Source organism: Rhincodon typus, chromosome 46, assembly GCF_021869965.1.
Source record: "Rhincodon typus isolate 14 chromosome 46, sRhiTyp1.1, whole genome shotgun sequence".
Taxonomy (NCBI): domain Eukaryota; kingdom Metazoa; phylum Chordata; class Chondrichthyes; order Orectolobiformes; family Rhincodontidae; genus Rhincodon; species Rhincodon typus.
The window spans coordinates 9,487,148-9,503,901 of record NC_063377.1 but is presented as its reverse complement, the minus strand read 5'-3'; the positions used below and the strand labels follow the sequence as shown (position 1 = coordinate 9,503,901).

The following is a 16,754-nucleotide window of genomic DNA, read 5'->3' as shown; positions in this document are numbered from 1 at the left end:
GTTATCGAAACACCAGAAACAAAACAGTACTTGTCCAGGTGCCTTTTGCTTTGTTAATCTATATATGTGGATAACAGAAACAAGCAGTGACAATCCAGAGAGGGAAGAAAATCTTTCTCCCTTTGAATCATAAATCCCAGCCAAGAAGGCTTCCAGCAATCAGCTAAAAATGGACAGCATCAATGGCCTGGAATCCCTTCCTTAGGTAAAGAATGGTAATATATGAAGTACAGTGTAAAAGGGTGGATAACTTCCTAAAAATGGTAACAATCCGCTATAGTATTTATATTCTGATTCTGCCTCTAATATCTCCCCTACACTGTGGATCTTCCATTACAATCACTTTGGCATTGTTTCAACCAGATTCTCCTTGCTGAATTCATTATTGAAGGGTTATAAAATGAAATAGGAAATGCGTAGGACAACGAAAACAAAATTTCATTCCAGTTTTCAGACAACTTACTGATTACTAATAAATATTAAAAACAACTCCTATACGCTAGTAGATACATTAATTCAAAGCTAAATCTGGTTTCCAATAAGTGAGATAACCAATCCTCACTAAGATAAATTTTACACTTGTAAAGACAAAACTGTACATCATTAGGAGAGGACAGCTAACAGAACAGTGACCAACAACAATTGCAACTCAATTAGTCTTTTCGGTGCACCTCGTGAATGTGAAATAATGCAGTGTAGTCACTGTCAAAGCTGCAAAGGTAACGCCAATATATTGCTGTCGCAGAACAATGAAAACACATGTTTTAGTCATAAAATTCTCAGACAATGCCTTTAGAAAAGTTAATCAATTGGCTACCTGATAATATCATACTAATCATAATATCATATCAAATTCTCCCCACCCCCCGACCTCATCCCAAGACCAGCAACCCCCCGCGCTGTCCCCGCCTCCTTGACCTGTCCGTCTTTTTTCCCCACCTATCTGCTCCTCCCACCTCACTGACCAACCCCCACCCCCACTTCCTACTTACACTCACCTCACCTCTACTAACCTCATCCCCGCCTCCTTGACCTGTCCGTCTTCTCTCCACCTATCTGCTCCACTATCCACCTATCATCATCTCCCCCTCTCTCTATTTATTTCAGAGCCCTCTTCCCCTCCCCCATTTCTGAAGGAGTGTCCAGACCAGAAACATCAGCTTTCCTGCTCTTCTGATGCTGCCTGGCCTGCTGTGTTCATCCAGCTCCACACCTTGTTATCTCAGACTTCAGCGTCGGCAGTTCCTACTATCTCTCAACATCCTTGTAAGTTGTTTATGCAACCTTTCCACTTTAATAACATCCTTCCTATAGAAGGGCGACCAGAACTGTATGCAGTACTCCAAATGAGGCTTTACCAATGTTTTGTACAGCTGTAACACAACATTCTAACACCTGTACCTTGTGGGAGATCAATCATCTCAGCTCCAGGACATCTCTGCAGGAGTTCCTCAGGGTAGTGTCCTAGGTCCAACCATCTTCAGCTGCTTCATCAATGATCTTCCCTCCATCATAAAGGTCAGAAGTAGGGGTGCTCGCCGATGATTGCACAATGTTCAACGCCATTCCTGACTCCTCAGATACTAAGCAGTCCACGTTCACACACAACAAGATATGGACAATATCCAGGCTTGGGCTGACAAGTGGCAGGCTAAGACCATCACCAATAAGACATGATCTAACCATCGTCCCTTGTTATTCAATGGTGTTACCATCACTGAATCCCCCACTATCAACATTCTGGGGTCACCATTGACTAGAAACTCAACTGGACTCACTACATTAACAGAGTGGCTACAAGAGCAGGCCAGAAGCTAGGAATACTGCAGCGGGAACTCAACTCCTGACTCCCCAAAGCCTGCCCACTATCTACAAGGCACAAGTCAGGATGGGATGGTATGGTATACTCCCCTCTTGCCTGGACTAGTGCAGCCCAACAACACAAGAAGCTTGACACCATCCAGGAAAAAGTAGCCAGCTTGATTGGCACTACATCCACTCCCTCCACCAACGACGCTCAGCGGCAGCAGTGTATACTATCTACAAGATGCAGTGCAAAAACTCACCAAAGATCCTGAGACAGGACCTTTCAAAGCCACAACCACTTCCATCTAGAAGGACAAGGGCATCAGGTATATGAGAACACCACCACCTCCAAGTCACTCACCATCCTGACTTCGAAATATATCACCATTCCTTCACTGTCGCTGGGTCAAAATCCTGGAATTCCCTCCCTAATAGCATTGTGCGTCAACCCACAGCAGGAGGACTGCAGCGGTTCAAGGAGGCAGCTTACCAAAACCTCCTCAGGGGCAACTAGGGATGGACAAGAAATGCTGGCCAGCCAGCGACGCACACATCCCACAAAAGGAATAGATAAAAATACTCCATACACTGTCTTCTGCTTCGAGTCTACTTTCCCATCCTGTTCCCCATGGTCCTCAACATTAAAATTCTGTGTCTCAGCCTTAAGTCTACACAACAATCCAGTGATCCACAACTCCATGAAGAAATTGCCCTGATCTCTGCATCTTATACGGAGACGGTCTTAAGTGCTCAAAAAACGTAGGAAACATCCTGCCTCAAGCAAATGAAGCTCCATCAGAATCTATGTTCCCAAGCTCAAATTTACTGAGCAAAGCATAAAATATTTCTTTTGAGGGCTCAAAACTTTTAGATAAACTAGACAGGCTATTATTTAAATGGAGACAGACTCCAAAAAGTGCAGCATAGAGGGATCTGGGCAGTCTTGTGCATGAAATAAAATATTAGCATGTCAGTGCAGCTAGTCATTAAGGCGGCACTTGTAGTTTTGACCTTTGCGTTGGGGTTTAAAAACAGGGAAATCTTGTTACACTGAATAGTGCATTTATGTGGCTGTACCTGTATTTCTGGTCCCCATATTTAATAAAAGGATATCCAGTCGTTCCAGAAAGTTCATTATTATGCTCACTGAGCTGAAGGAATCAAGATGACTAAACCAGTTCAGTATTTATTCATTAGAGTTTAGAAGAGGGGTGATCTTATTAAAAGATAGAAGATTTTGAGGGGATTCAAAGGATAGATGTTTAGGATATTCCAGTAGTGAGCAAATCTCAAATGTGGAACAGAGTCACAGAACAAAGGGTCATCCATTTAAAACCAAGATGCAAAGGATTTTCTCCTCCCAGGAGGTTAGTAAATAATTATTTATCTCAGAGAGCTCTAGAGGCTAGATCATTGAAAGTATTTTAAGAGTTGGATAAATGTTTAAAAATATTGAATTGAGGGTTATAGGAGGTGATTGAAAGAGGACTTGAAACCTCTGGCAATCAGCCATGATACTACTGAATGATAGGGCAGGATTTAAGAGCTGAATAGGCTACTCCTGCTCCTATTTCTTAAGCTCTTAAGTTCTGCTTGACATTATCTTAAGGACTACATTTTGGTTTTGAAAATAGCTACTTTTTCATCCTTACTAAGTGTCATTTCTTGATGCAGTAATATAGCTACAATACCTGTATGTTTGTTGACATGTGGTATATGGACACTAACAGTCACAGAATTAGAAAAATTCATCAATATGTTTTACAATCACCAACACTCCATTACAAAAAAAAAGTCACAGCATACAAAGAAACTATTAATTCCTTGGTCACCATAGTAATTAAAATTGCATGAAACGCCTAGAAGTGAGAAGTCTTTTTTAAATAACTGACACTTCTACACAAAAGTTATCACCCTAAACACACCTTCCACAAACTGGCATGGTCACAGTTTTAACACATTTCATCACATATGCACAAAGGTACGAACTGACCGCGTTCATTGCAATAGTACCCACTACATTATCTTCCATATTAGCTCCTGAATAATATGCAGCCTGAATCTAGGGGTTTTGCATTCATTTGAGTGTATTCCATTGTTGACACATTTAAAACTGTATACTCTCCTTTGGAAACTCCCTCTCTTCTCCTGTCACACATCTGAGTTTTTCTTCCCAAAATTCCCTTGGTACCTCCTCTATTCCCTGCTCCCACACCAACCAATACGCCACCCGCCCCCATGCCACCTCACTTTGCCACTCATTTAATCAGTCTATGCCACTTTTAGCCTGTCTCTCAGCCTACGTATGACTTTGCATTGCCTGTCAATGTGAATACTTCATTCTCTGTGACCTCACCTAAAATCATTAATATAGACTGTAAACCGCCATGGTCAGATCTTTGATACTTGTGCCACTCCACTAGTTACAATCTACCAACTTGAAAATGACCTTTCATCCCTACTCTGCTGTTTCTATTCATTAACCAATATACTTCCAAATACATTACCCCAGTTTACAAGTTCTTGACTTGCATACTAACCTTTTGTATGGCATGCTGTTGAACACCTTTTGGAAATCTAAGTGCATACTGCGTCTTCTACCCCTCAACTACCCTACTAATTACACACAATTGAAACATAAAACTTTCCTTTCAAATGAAATCATGTTGCCAGCTTTGCCTGATTTTACTAGCACATTGTTGAGACTTTAAGAGATTTCAGCATTTTCGTAACCAATGACGTCTGTTTAACTGCCAGTAGTTCCCAGTTTTCTCTCTCCCTCCTTTCGCCAACACCAGCGTTACATTTGCTAACTTCCAATCTGCTTGGACCATTCCAAATCAAAATTTAGAAAGTTCCAGAACATCATAGCCAGCACATTTCATCACATACATCTTGTGCAGGTTAGAAAAATACCTGTCTTTTCCACCTGTCTTCCTTCTTTCAAACACCAGCATTACTGAGATTTCAATATCCCATATGCTTACCGTTTAAATTACACTGCCTTTCATTGTTCTTTCCTGCTCCCAAAATTCACACTCCAGTTTTCTCTCTATCAGTCATATACTAAAACAATCTACATTCGCCTACAACCTCCAGCGTTTTCCTGAGTCAGCATGCTCCCTAATTTGATATTAATCAGAAAACTGCACTAGTATTTTGCTCATATCTACATTCAAATCACTTTTGTAAACTTCTTATAATGAAGCTCCTGCAAAGGTCTCTCAATCCCAGAACATTTTTGGTCTCTAGCCTTCCCCGGATGGCTACATTGTAGTATTTGATATTAGAAACAATTTTAGCAGTCAGCCTCTTCTGCAGTATATCAAGTGCAGTCTCAAAAATCAAACAACCTTTCCTTTCCACTACACAATGATTTTCTCCAATATTCAATGTAATTAAACTCCACCAGCTTTTTTTAAAAAAATCTGTACGGACTCTCCTACATTAATCCAAGCCTTTAGATGGGCTAGTTTCCTTTCCTATTACAAGTACATACATCTTTCACCCACATTTGGTCCACTTTGTCTGTGATGGTTCCTTCAGAAGGCCACTCAATGAGCTCCCTCTCTCTACTCCACTATCCTTTCCCAAAATCCTGCTGCATTTCTCCAAAATGCAGTGACCGCATGGGAAGTACTTACCCCAACTCGTCCTCTCGGGACCTTCTTTCAGCTGGGGAACAACATGTAAAGCTTTTGCAACTGGCCCACAAAATTGGAGATGGAATGAATTTTCCAGGCATACTGGGACACTTAAAAGTTTGGCCAGTTACTTTTAAATCATTCATGCTCCTTTGCTTCCTTTAACTTCTCAGTGTCTCTCAAGGTCGATGAGCCTCAGCCGTGGTTCCTGGCAGGACAAGAAACAGGCAGCAGTAACACTCATGAGTGCAATACATCACACAGCCTTGTTGATTCATGCTCGGTCATTATGTCACTGCATCTGGATTGACTGCTTACTGTGATTGCAACTGTCACTGCTGAGTTCAAATGGACTATGGCCAGTCAAGGACTGATTGAAATCTCAATTCTCTTTTCCAGCTCTCCAGGTTTGCTTCTAATAGCCACATTGATGGCAAATTCAGTTGGGATACGCACTGTCTGATGAAGTATCACTGGAAACTAGTAAATTTATCAAAGACTTTGAAGAGTCTGTGCAATCTTGGCCTTCTGCCACCACATTAGATTGTTGTGTCCCATTAAGTGGCTAAACAACCAATTGTTTGTTCTGAAAGCTTTGCTTGCCTTGAGTTTTCACTTGGCCCATCTGAGTGCATCTTTATACACATTGGCTCCGGAAATGGACTGCGAGGGTTTTCAAGGGCCTATTGCAATAAACAAATCTCACGATCAGACTGTGGCTGGTCTCCGTTCTGATATTTTCTATGACTGAGTATCTTCAAGTCTTCAGGGCAGATCCCTTCATCCAATCTCACACCAATTTTCACAACTGCCAAATTCCCTTGATGCAGCAAGAGACAAATTAGTAAACATGATCATTTTCAGCCAGAATGCAGCTCAATACTTCTTTCACTGGAGGACCCATTTCTGTTCATTACTTGCCATACCATGCATGGTCTGCTCCACGAGAGTATCTCAAACTCACATGCATTCGCTTTGCCACACAAACCATAGAACCTACTTGATCCATGTGCTGACTTATAGTACAAGCTAAGTAAAACATGTATTTCTTCAGTGAAAAAGTAAGGCCACACACTAATGCAAGAACTTCATTTTGAAGTTAAAAGGGGAGAGGGTTAACTTAATAGCAGATATGAATATTATTGCAGCTTATACCCAGAGTTGATTTATACACCGCAATCTACAGTACCTACACACAGGGTACAGCAGATAACCAACACACATTTCAGATTTGCTGCTGTTCAGCAGTATAGAAGACAGCTTTAGACTAATATACCATCAGAAAAACAAAAAAAAGACAAACCGGTTGTTTCATTTTTGAAAGCTTTTACTTCAAATCTGGATCCGCTTGCAATCCAGCCCAGCCAGATCAGATGGCAGCCAGCAGTGAAGGGGCTTATGATCCTATACAAAATCAGTCTGTAGCTGTTTCAAGTCAATTCCTGATTGAACGCAAAGACAATATGAAACAGCCATAATAATTTAAAGATAAATTAACAATTACATTCTGAGAGAATAAGAGTCTAGCAGAGCTGTTGTGGAAAATGGAAAAACTAATTATTTTTAATGCATAAGCTAAAACCAGGTATGGGTGAAGAGAGCTTTACTCTGTCATCAGGTAATGTTATACCTGCACTGGGAGTGCAAGGTGATGCATTATGAAATATTCACCCTCAAATACAGAATCAAAACACTTTCATAAAGAGAGAAATTTCAATACATCGCCACTGTAAAATAAAAATGGTTAACCGATACAGCCACCATGCAAAAGTCTGATTCCACAAATTATCCACAGCCAAAGCAGAACTGTTGAATAAGCATTAGTCAGCAAGAATATAAACATTCTGGATCTGTGCCTGACTCTGCCCCAGCTCAGCTCTAACCCCATTCACAAAGGTGCAGTGTCCATCAACTTGTAACAAACTTGGCCCAACAAGTCAAGATGCCTGCTTCCATGAGGCCTGGGCATCCACGTGACCTGAACCCCAAACCCCAGAATCTCAGGTGAATTACCAGCCATTACTCGAAGAAATATACTATTTTAGCTGCTGTCTCCATCTAGCATGGCTTTACATGTAAGACTAATTGATGCGCTGATGGCTGAAAGTATTACTGAATGTCAAAACTACCAAAGGACAGAGAGCCAGCAGAAGCAATCTTGTAACTCTGAAGTAATTACTTAATGAAAATACATTGCTGACTTTTCAAAAATCTGAAAGAGAATAGATAGGTTTATGTTTTTAATTCTTCATAAAATTCGTTAATCAGTCTCCTCTCCTTCAGGTGCTTAGAATACTTCGCATTTCTAGGAGAGTATTTGTTTTCCCTTTCATAACAGGGAAAATACCTTTGATACTTTAATGTAACCCCTAATTTAACTTCATAATTTAAATTTAATCAATCAGAAAAGCACATTTTAAATTTTAAGAAAGTTACCACAACTTTGCAATAGAGGGTGCATTTGTTCTACCTATTTAAAAGGTCGGATTCAGATCCTGGGAAATACCATAAGATGATTTGGACAATGCCATTATAATACACTGGAGAGATTTTTTTAAAAATCCAAAGTTCATTTAAAAAACAGAAGAAATAGGCTGGTTGTGAAGTATGTACAATGTTTGGATATCACTCCAAAAGCAAAAAGACTCTGGGGTAGCGTGGCTAAATAGCTAGAAAAATTCTCTGTGGAAGCAAGCTGTGTTTCTGAGGAATGAAGACACACTGAATATCTGAGGCTGGTTAACATTAGCACAGTCGTAGGGTGGCATCTGACTTTGGAGTAAAAACATTCTGTTTCAATCCCTTAGGCTATTATTTCCTGGTTCAGAGTTCAAGATATTACATTTACCAGATCGCTCCAAAATTAGAAGCCAAAAGAAGGGCTTCATTCATCCAATGAACCTGCAGGCAGGCAAGCAAGCTCCAGCATAAAAGATGAATTAAATCAAAACGTTATTAAACAGGCAACTGGATACTACGCATTATTAGCTGAAGAGGAAACCTTACCCGTTTCAGCTCACTCTCTTCTTCTCTCTCCTCATTGCTTTTCCCACTTCTGGGAATTTTGTTCCTCGAGTGCTTGATGGTTGTCTTAATAGCAGGCCGACAAACGTAATTCTCCAGGTTTTTGGGGGGTTTCTTAGTTCTCTTAGGCTGCAACCCAATTTTCAGTTTCAGGCTGCCTTCTGCAAAATTTGTCTCCTTAACAGAGAACTGCTGCTGGTCAGAATTTGGGGGATCCAGTTCTTGTCCTGAGTCAGCAGCTTTTCCCACCTCTTGCTTCCAGTTCGTACCATCTTCTTCCTCCAAGACACCTCCATCTATCTCTCCCTCTCTCCTGCCAACAACTTTGTTGTTGCAATTAGTTGGAGTATTTTTTCCAGGGTTGCCCTCTGCATCAACGCTCAAAGGCTGGTTCAAGCTTCCTAATAATGTATTTCTTTGCTCCATTATGCTATTTCCCTCCCCTTACCAGTTTGGTAAGGATTGTTAGAAAGAGCCACCTGTGTCTTCAGATTGCTGCTTTCTGTAGCAGGCACTGATGCTACACAAGCTGCCAGGTCACTGCTCCCAGCTGAAATGCAGCATCACGGTCGCTGTAAAAGAAGAGAAACAAAAGTCAGCACTAAGTAGCAATCAGCTTCCCATTGGGTTTTCCCCTATCATTAATATCAAGCAATTCTGGAGCAGGTGACAAATTCTAGGACACACCAGCTTTTTCTTCAGGCTCCCATTTTTCACCAAATTGATTTCCTGAGAACAGTATCTCACCTCATGAGTTACGATGATTTCTCTGTAAATTCACATAGGAATGGCATCACGCCATTCAGCCCATCTAGCCTTACTCATCTTTCAATAAAATCATGGCTGATCAAGTATTCCAATGCCCTTTAACCAGCCCAACCCCATAATCGTAGATCACTGCTAACCAGAAATCTATCATTCATTCCCTTAAACTTACTCAAAGATTGAGCTTCCACAGCCCTCTGGTTCACAACCCTGAGTAGAAAAAAAATAATCTAGGGCACAAGTGCTACTCCCCTTAATTTTTATCTTGTACATTGTTCTAGACTCCCCAGCTATGGGAAACATCTTACCTGTATCTACCTTGTCTAAGTACTTTGTAAGTTTCAATAAGATCACCTCTCATGCTTTAACACTTTAGAGGCCAGTCCTGCCATGTCAGGAATATGTCTCGAACCTTCATTATGCTCCATCTATGCCATAGCATTTTTGAAATAAGTAGTCCAGAACTACATGCAGTATTCAAGGTGTGGTTGAAACAAGTTCCTACACAATTGAAGCAAGATGTCTTTACTCCTGCACTCAAATGCTCTTGCAATAAAGGCTAACATTCCATCAGGTTTCCGAATTGCTTGTAACACCCGTGTGTTAGCCTTCAGTGACTTATCAAGGAGGACACCTTGGTCCCTTTGCACATTTACACTTTCTAGCCTCTTACCATTTAAGAAATAACTTTGCACATATATTCCTCCAAAATGAATAACCTCAAATTTTTTTCCACATTATATTCTTGTTCTTGCCCACTCATGAAGCCTGTCCAAATCCTCCTAAAGCTGCTTTACACCTTCCTCACAACACATATTCCAACTTAGCTTTGTATCATCTGAAAATGTGAAAAAGTTACTTTTGATTTCACCTCCAAGTCACTGAGATTTATTGTGAACAACTGGGGATCAAGTACTGATCCTTGTCATACCCCACTAGTCACAGCCTGCCAACACGTGAAAGATTTATTTATTTTCCTACTGTTTTCTGCTAATAATCAACCCGTGCCAGTACATTATCTCCTATGTGCTTTAACTTTTTTAACTAGTCTCGAATGAGGGCTTTATCGAAAGCCTTTTGAAAACCTAAGTATACTAAGTCCATTAGCTCCCCCTTACCAATGTTGTTAGTCACATCTTCAAAAATCTCTCAAGTTTATCAAACATGATTGCCTAATAGCTAACTATGCCCAAACAGATCATTATTATCTGAGATTCTATTTACCATATCCTATATAACAACTTGGAGCATTTTTTCTTACTACTGATGCAGGATTAAGAAGTCTGTAGTTTGCTGTTTTCTCTCTCATTCTTAAATAATGGAGTAGCATTCACTGCCTTCCAATCCACAGGAATCATTCTAGAATCTATAGAATTTTGGAAGATAATCATTAATGTATCAACTACCTCAGTAGCCATCTCTTTCAATGCTTGGGATGCAGATTATCACGTCCGAGGATTTATCACCTTTCAGCTCCATTAATTTCACCAGCACAATCTTCTTACTCAGAAATTTCCTTCAACCACCACATTTTTCCAAGTCACTTATGTGTCTAGTTCTGGGAGATTAGTTTGTCTGCTTCCATTGAGGAAGATACAAGTAATCATTTAGCGTCTTTGCCATTTCTCTATTTCTTATAAATTTTTGACTCATTTTAGCCAAACATTTGTCTTTTTTACATATCTGATGATAAAGGGTTTTACAGAATCTTGTTGAAGAACCTTTCGGGAAGAGTGACCACAATATGATAGAAGTTTACATTACGTTTGAAAGTGAGGCAGTCCAATCTGAAGCACAGGTGTTAAATTTGAATAAGGAAATTATGAAGGCACGAGGCTCAAACTGGCTGAGTTAGATTGGGAAAATATATTAAAGGCATGACTGTACATAAACAATGACCTATTCATTCAAGATGTGAAACTCAAAAAAAGTCAGCCAGCCATATCTGACAAAGGTAGTTCTGGTTCATATAAAAGATAGAAGAAAATGCCTATAAAGTTGTCGCAAGTATCGGTAAAACGTCAGGATTGAGGTTGAGAGTTCACAGGTCACAACGGTCAACATGTGGCTCTGCCGACTCTTAAAGGTCACCCAGCCCACCATCAAATTCTTACAGAAGGGACAATTTTCAAGGCTCCAAATGGTGTCCCTATGGGAAAATGTTTAGGAAGCTCGGAATTAAATATATCACTGTTCTTTGGGGATGGAGAGTGGAAAGAATTGCATTTCAGCCTCAAACATTTTTTCCTGTCAGAATTTTATGACTTTGAACACGAGCCTCTCTCTCCATCTTCTAACAGTGAATTGAGGCCTAGTCGACCCAATTGCTCCTCATAAACAAACCTGCCATCCCAGGAATCAGTCCGCTGAACCATCTCCGTACTCTGCGACAGTTATATCTTTTATTAGGTAAAAAGACTAAACCTGCACACAGTAGTCCAGCTACAGTTTCACCAAGGCCTTCCACAGCCACAGCAAGATATCCTTGAGCTGTACTCAAAATCTCTTGCATTGAAGGCCAACACGTTTGCCTTCCTAACTGCTTGTCGCAGCTGCAAGGTTGCGTGCAGCAATTGATGTGCAAGAACTCCCAGGTTCCTTGGCACATTTAACATTTCCCAATCTATAACCATATAGACCAGTAGTCTACCATTCACTTTTTTTCTACCGAAGCGAATAACTTCATAATGGCAGACCAGTGACATACACATCATTTGTTACCCATCAAAAACAAAAATCATCCCATCTCTTTTCCTGGTCCTAGTATTTTTTAAATAGTGGGCAGAAACCACTATGTATTCCATATTAGGTCATTCACCACCATTACATTTATGATTACCTGCCCTATTAACTGGACTTCAAGTAATGTCATGGGATATTTTAAAGTGGTAACAAGGAGTTCTGCTGATGTCAAGACTAATATTCATCCCTCAATGAGCTTCATTAAATCTGATTACCTTTGTCATTATCTCATACTTCTAGGGAGATTTATTAAGTTTCCCCTACACGGCAATAATATTTTCTTCCATGGCTTTGGGATTCTCTGAAAGTTGCAAAAGATACAATTTAAACGCAAGACATAAAGTGTTGGAAAAACTCAGCAGATCTGGCAGCATCTGTAGAGACAAAAGCAGAGTTAGCATTAAGTCCAATGGCCTGCTGAGTTTCTCCAGCACTTAGTTTTTTGTTTCGGATTTCCAGCAGCCACGGTGTTCATTTTTATTGCATTTACATTGTAAGTTGCATTCTTTCCTTAAAAGCCTAGCATAAACAAGCATAGCCGTGTATTCATCTATTCAAGATGTTTAGAATAAGCTAGATATGGTGGATGTATGAATAGGCTTTGATCACCTACTGAAGGACTCTCAAATCACAGTTAAGTTAGATGATATGGAATTCAGGGCAAGTTTGCCAACTGGATACAAAATTAGCTTTATGGTAGGAGACAAAGGATGGGGATGGAGAGTCGTTTGTCAGACTGGAGGCCAATGACCAGTTGTGTTCCTCAGGGATTGGTACTGGGTCCACTTTTGTTTATCATTTATATAAATGACTTGGATGAAACTACAGGAGGCATGGTAAGTAAGTTTGCAGATAACACCAAAACTGGTGGTTTAATGGACAGTGAAGGTTATCTAAGATTACAAAGAGATCTTGATCAATTCGGTAAATTGGCGGAGGAATGGCGGATGGAGTTTAATTTGGATAAATTAAAGATATTGCATTTTGGTTATACAGACAAGGGCTGAACTTATACAAATAATGGCAGGGTCCAGGGGAATGTAGTAGAACAGAGAGACCTAGGGGTTCAGGTACATATTCTTTGCATCACAGGTAGACACAGTGATTAAGAAGGCATTTGGCACGCTTGCCTTCATTGCTCAGACCACCGAGTATAGGAATTGGGATATCATGTTGAGGTTGCACAGGACATGAAGAGATCTTTTCTGGAGTACTGTGCACCATTCTGGTCGCCCTGTTACAGGAAGAATATTATTAAAGTAAAGTAGAGAGGATTCAGAAAGATTCACCAGGATGTTGCCAGGACTGGAGAGTTTGAGATATAAAAAACAGACTTCTTTTTCCACCAGAGCACAGAAGGTGGAAGGATGATCTTATAATGGTTTTTAAATCATGAGGGACGTAGATAAGTTGAATGACATGGGTCTTTTCCCGAAGGTCGGTGGGTTCAAAACTAGGGGGCATATTTAAATCAAGAGGAAAAAGCTTTAAAAAGGACATGAACAGCAACTTTCTTTTTTAAGAGTGGTTTTGTGTGGAAATGAACTGCCAGAGAAAGTGGTGGATGCAGGTATAGTTACAACATTTAAAAGACATTTGGATAATTCAAGATTAGGAAGGGCTTGGAGGGATATGGGCCAAATGCAGGCAGATTGGACGAGATTAGTTTGGGAAGACGGTTGGCATGGACCAAAGGGTTTATTTCTATGCTGTATGACAACGGCTCTACTACTTCCTCTGGCAGTTCATGTCATATGTGAACAACCCTCTGTGTGAAAAAGTTGCCACTCAGGTCCCTTTTAAATCTTTCTCCTATCACCTTAAAATTATGCCCTCCAGTTTTGAATTCCCCGACCCTATCTTAAATATCCTGCCAATATTCACCTAAATTATCCACGTATAAAATGACAAATCAATTTTGATAGGCGGTCTAGCGTAAATTAGGGTCTTCAGAAAAAGAACTAAAATTTGGAACAGGGTGATGGGAAAGATTTTCTCTGCATCATGGGAAGAGGAGGTGGGAGAGCATATTGAAACAAAATGATGATGTTTGAGCAAGACCTGATGAGAACTCAGCAAAAGGAAGAGAAGGCTTGAAAACTTTTGTCGGTCAACAATATTCTAGAATGCAAGACCTTGCTGCAGGTCTACCCTTATACATGAGCAAAGTCACGCTGTCAAGGCTTGAAGAATTGCAGGATGTTATGATGCAGCCTGCTTTCACCCTGTATATATAAGTTGAATAATAAGTAAAATTAAGGATAAACTACTTTCTGGCAACATAATTGATTGTCAAAATACCACCAACTTTCACCTGACTAACAATAAGTGTGGCAAGAAAGCAGAATGTGTATTTATCTTCAACCTTAGATTTAGTATACAGAACACTTCCTGGCTGTCAGTAACACAGTTATACAGGGTGCGCACATAGGAGACTGCAGAGGCAAAATATAGATGTAGGGTAGAGGAGACACTTACCCAGAATAAGTCTTTGACAAAGCAATCTGAAATTGGAACATTCCAAGGAAAGACTGACCATAGGTTAAAATGCTGCAGTGCTGAACCTCCAGTCAGCTGCCTGAACATCAAATGTCCTCATTAATTTACTAACTACAGTTAGCAGCATTTCAGTTACTCTGCAAGACTGACAACTTTTACATTAACGAATCTGCAGATCCTCCTCACCTTCCCAATAATAAAGCAAGCGCCAGGAATCAAGGCGTTGAGTACTCCATCCCCTTCACGATATATAATTAGCTCATTCAAATAAAGCTGAATCCAAAAGGAACCTTACCAATGCAGAGAACAAGCTAGAAGCCTTTGCATTCATCCATCAGCACAAATCAGATATTGTGTAGGAGTCAATTTTCAAAGCAATTGAAAGAAGTTGGTAGGTAAAATATGTTTAAAAACCTCCAAGGAAGTTCTTAATGTATTTATTACATTTCACTTACTTCATTAGCTTAAACAGCTCAAGAATCCCTTAATAAAATCCATTATTCAAAGCCAGAAACAACAACACAAACCGCAGTGCCAGTTAAAATCCCCCATCCTCCAAATCTCCTGAATGGTATCACTGAATGCTTAGACAACATGAGCAGTGTAATAAAGACATGGGGCAATTTTGTAAAGACTTCCAACAAAGTGTTCCGCAGGGAGCAGTGCTGGATCCACTGCTGTTTGTCATTTATATAAACGATTCAGATGAGAATTTAGAAGGCATGGTTAGTAAGTTTGCAGATGATACCTTAATTGGTGGTATAAATCGACAGTAAAGGTGGTTATCTAAGATTACAAAGTGGGACTAGTTTAGTTTGGAAAACTTGTTCAGCATGGATGAGAGATAGTAGGAACTGCAGATGCTGGAGAATCCGAGACAACAAGGTGCAGGGCTGGATGAACACAGCAGGCCAAGCAGCATCATAGGAGCAGAAAGGCTGACGTTTTGGGCCTAGACCCTTCATCAGAAAAGAGGGAGGGGAAGGGGGTTCTGAAATAAATAGGGAGAGAGTGGGGGGCGGATAGAAGATGGACAGAGGAGAGGAAACAAACAGGTCGAAGAGGCGGGGATGGAGCCAGTAAAGGTGAGTGTAGGTGGGGAGTTAGGGAGGGGATAGGTCAGTCCAGGGAGGACGGACAGGTCAAGGGGGCGGGATGAGGTTGCGGCTTGAGATGGGAGGAGGGGATAGGTGGGAGGAAGAACAGGTTAGGGAGGCGGGGACGAGCTGGGCTGGTTTTGGGATGCGGTAGGGGGAGGGGAGATTTTGAAGCTTGTGAAATCCACATTGATACCATTGGGCTGCAGGGTTCCCAAGCGGAATATGAGCTGCTGTTCCTGCAACCTTCGGGTGGCATCGTTGTGGCACTGCAGGAGGCCCAGGATGGACATGTCGTCTGAGGAATGGGAGGGGGAGTTGAAATGGTTCGCGACTGGGAGGTGCAGTTGTTTATTGCGAACCGAGCGTAGGTGTTCTGCAAAGCAGTCCCCGAGCCTCCACTTGGTTTCCCCGATGTAGAGGAAACCACACCGGATACAGCGGATGCAGTATACCACATTGGCAGATGTGCAGATGAACATCTGCTTGATGTGGAAAGTCTTCTTGGGGCCTGGGATGGAGGTGAGGGAGGAGGTATGGGGGCAGGTGTAGCACTTCCTGCGGTTGCAGGGAAAAGTGCCGGGTGTGGTGGGGCTGGAGGGGAGTGTGGAGCAGACAAAGGAGTCACGGAGAGAGTGGTCCCTCCGGAAAGCAGATAAGGGTGGGGAGGGAAAGATGTCTTTGGTGGTGGGGTCGGATTGCAGATGGCGGAAATGTCGGAGGATGATGCGTTGGATCCGGAGGTTGGTGGGGTGCTATGTGAGGACGAGGGGGATTCTTTTTTGGTTCTTATTGCGTGGATGGGGTGTGAGGGATGAGTTGCGGGAGATGTGGGAAACACGGTTGAGGGCGTTCTCGACCACTGGGGGGGGAGAGTTACGGTCCTTGAAAAACGAGGACAACTGAGATGTATGGGAGTGGAATGCCTCATCCTGGGAGCAGAAGGAATGGGGAATAGGGGATAGCATTTTTGCAGGAAGGTGGGTGGGAGGAGTATTCTAGGTAGCTGTGGGAGTCTTTACTGGCTCCATCCCCGCCTCTTCGACCTGTTTGTTTCCTCTCCACCTATCCTCTCCTCCCTATTTATTTCAGAACCCCCTTTTCTGAAGAAAGGTCTAGGCCCGAAACGTCAGCCTTTCTGCTCCTATGATGCTGCTTGGCCTGCTGTGTTCATCCA

At 41.4% G+C, this 16,754-nt stretch overlaps 1 protein-coding gene across 2 annotated transcripts in view; it reads right to left on the bottom strand.

Moving 5' to 3' along the window:
• Positions 1-16,754, bottom strand: part of ash1l (ash1 (absent, small, or homeotic)-like (Drosophila)) — a 208,409-nt gene that overhangs the window by 168,575 nt on the left and 23,080 nt on the right. For both annotated transcript variants that reach the window (XM_048620459.1, XM_048620460.1), the window contains exon 2: positions 8,457-9,046. In XM_048620459.1, the coding sequence (XP_048476416.1) occupies positions 8,457-8,900 (444 nt within the window). In that variant the 5' untranslated portion in view covers positions 8,901-9,046. The remainder of the gene's footprint in view (positions 1-8,456; positions 9,047-16,754) is intronic.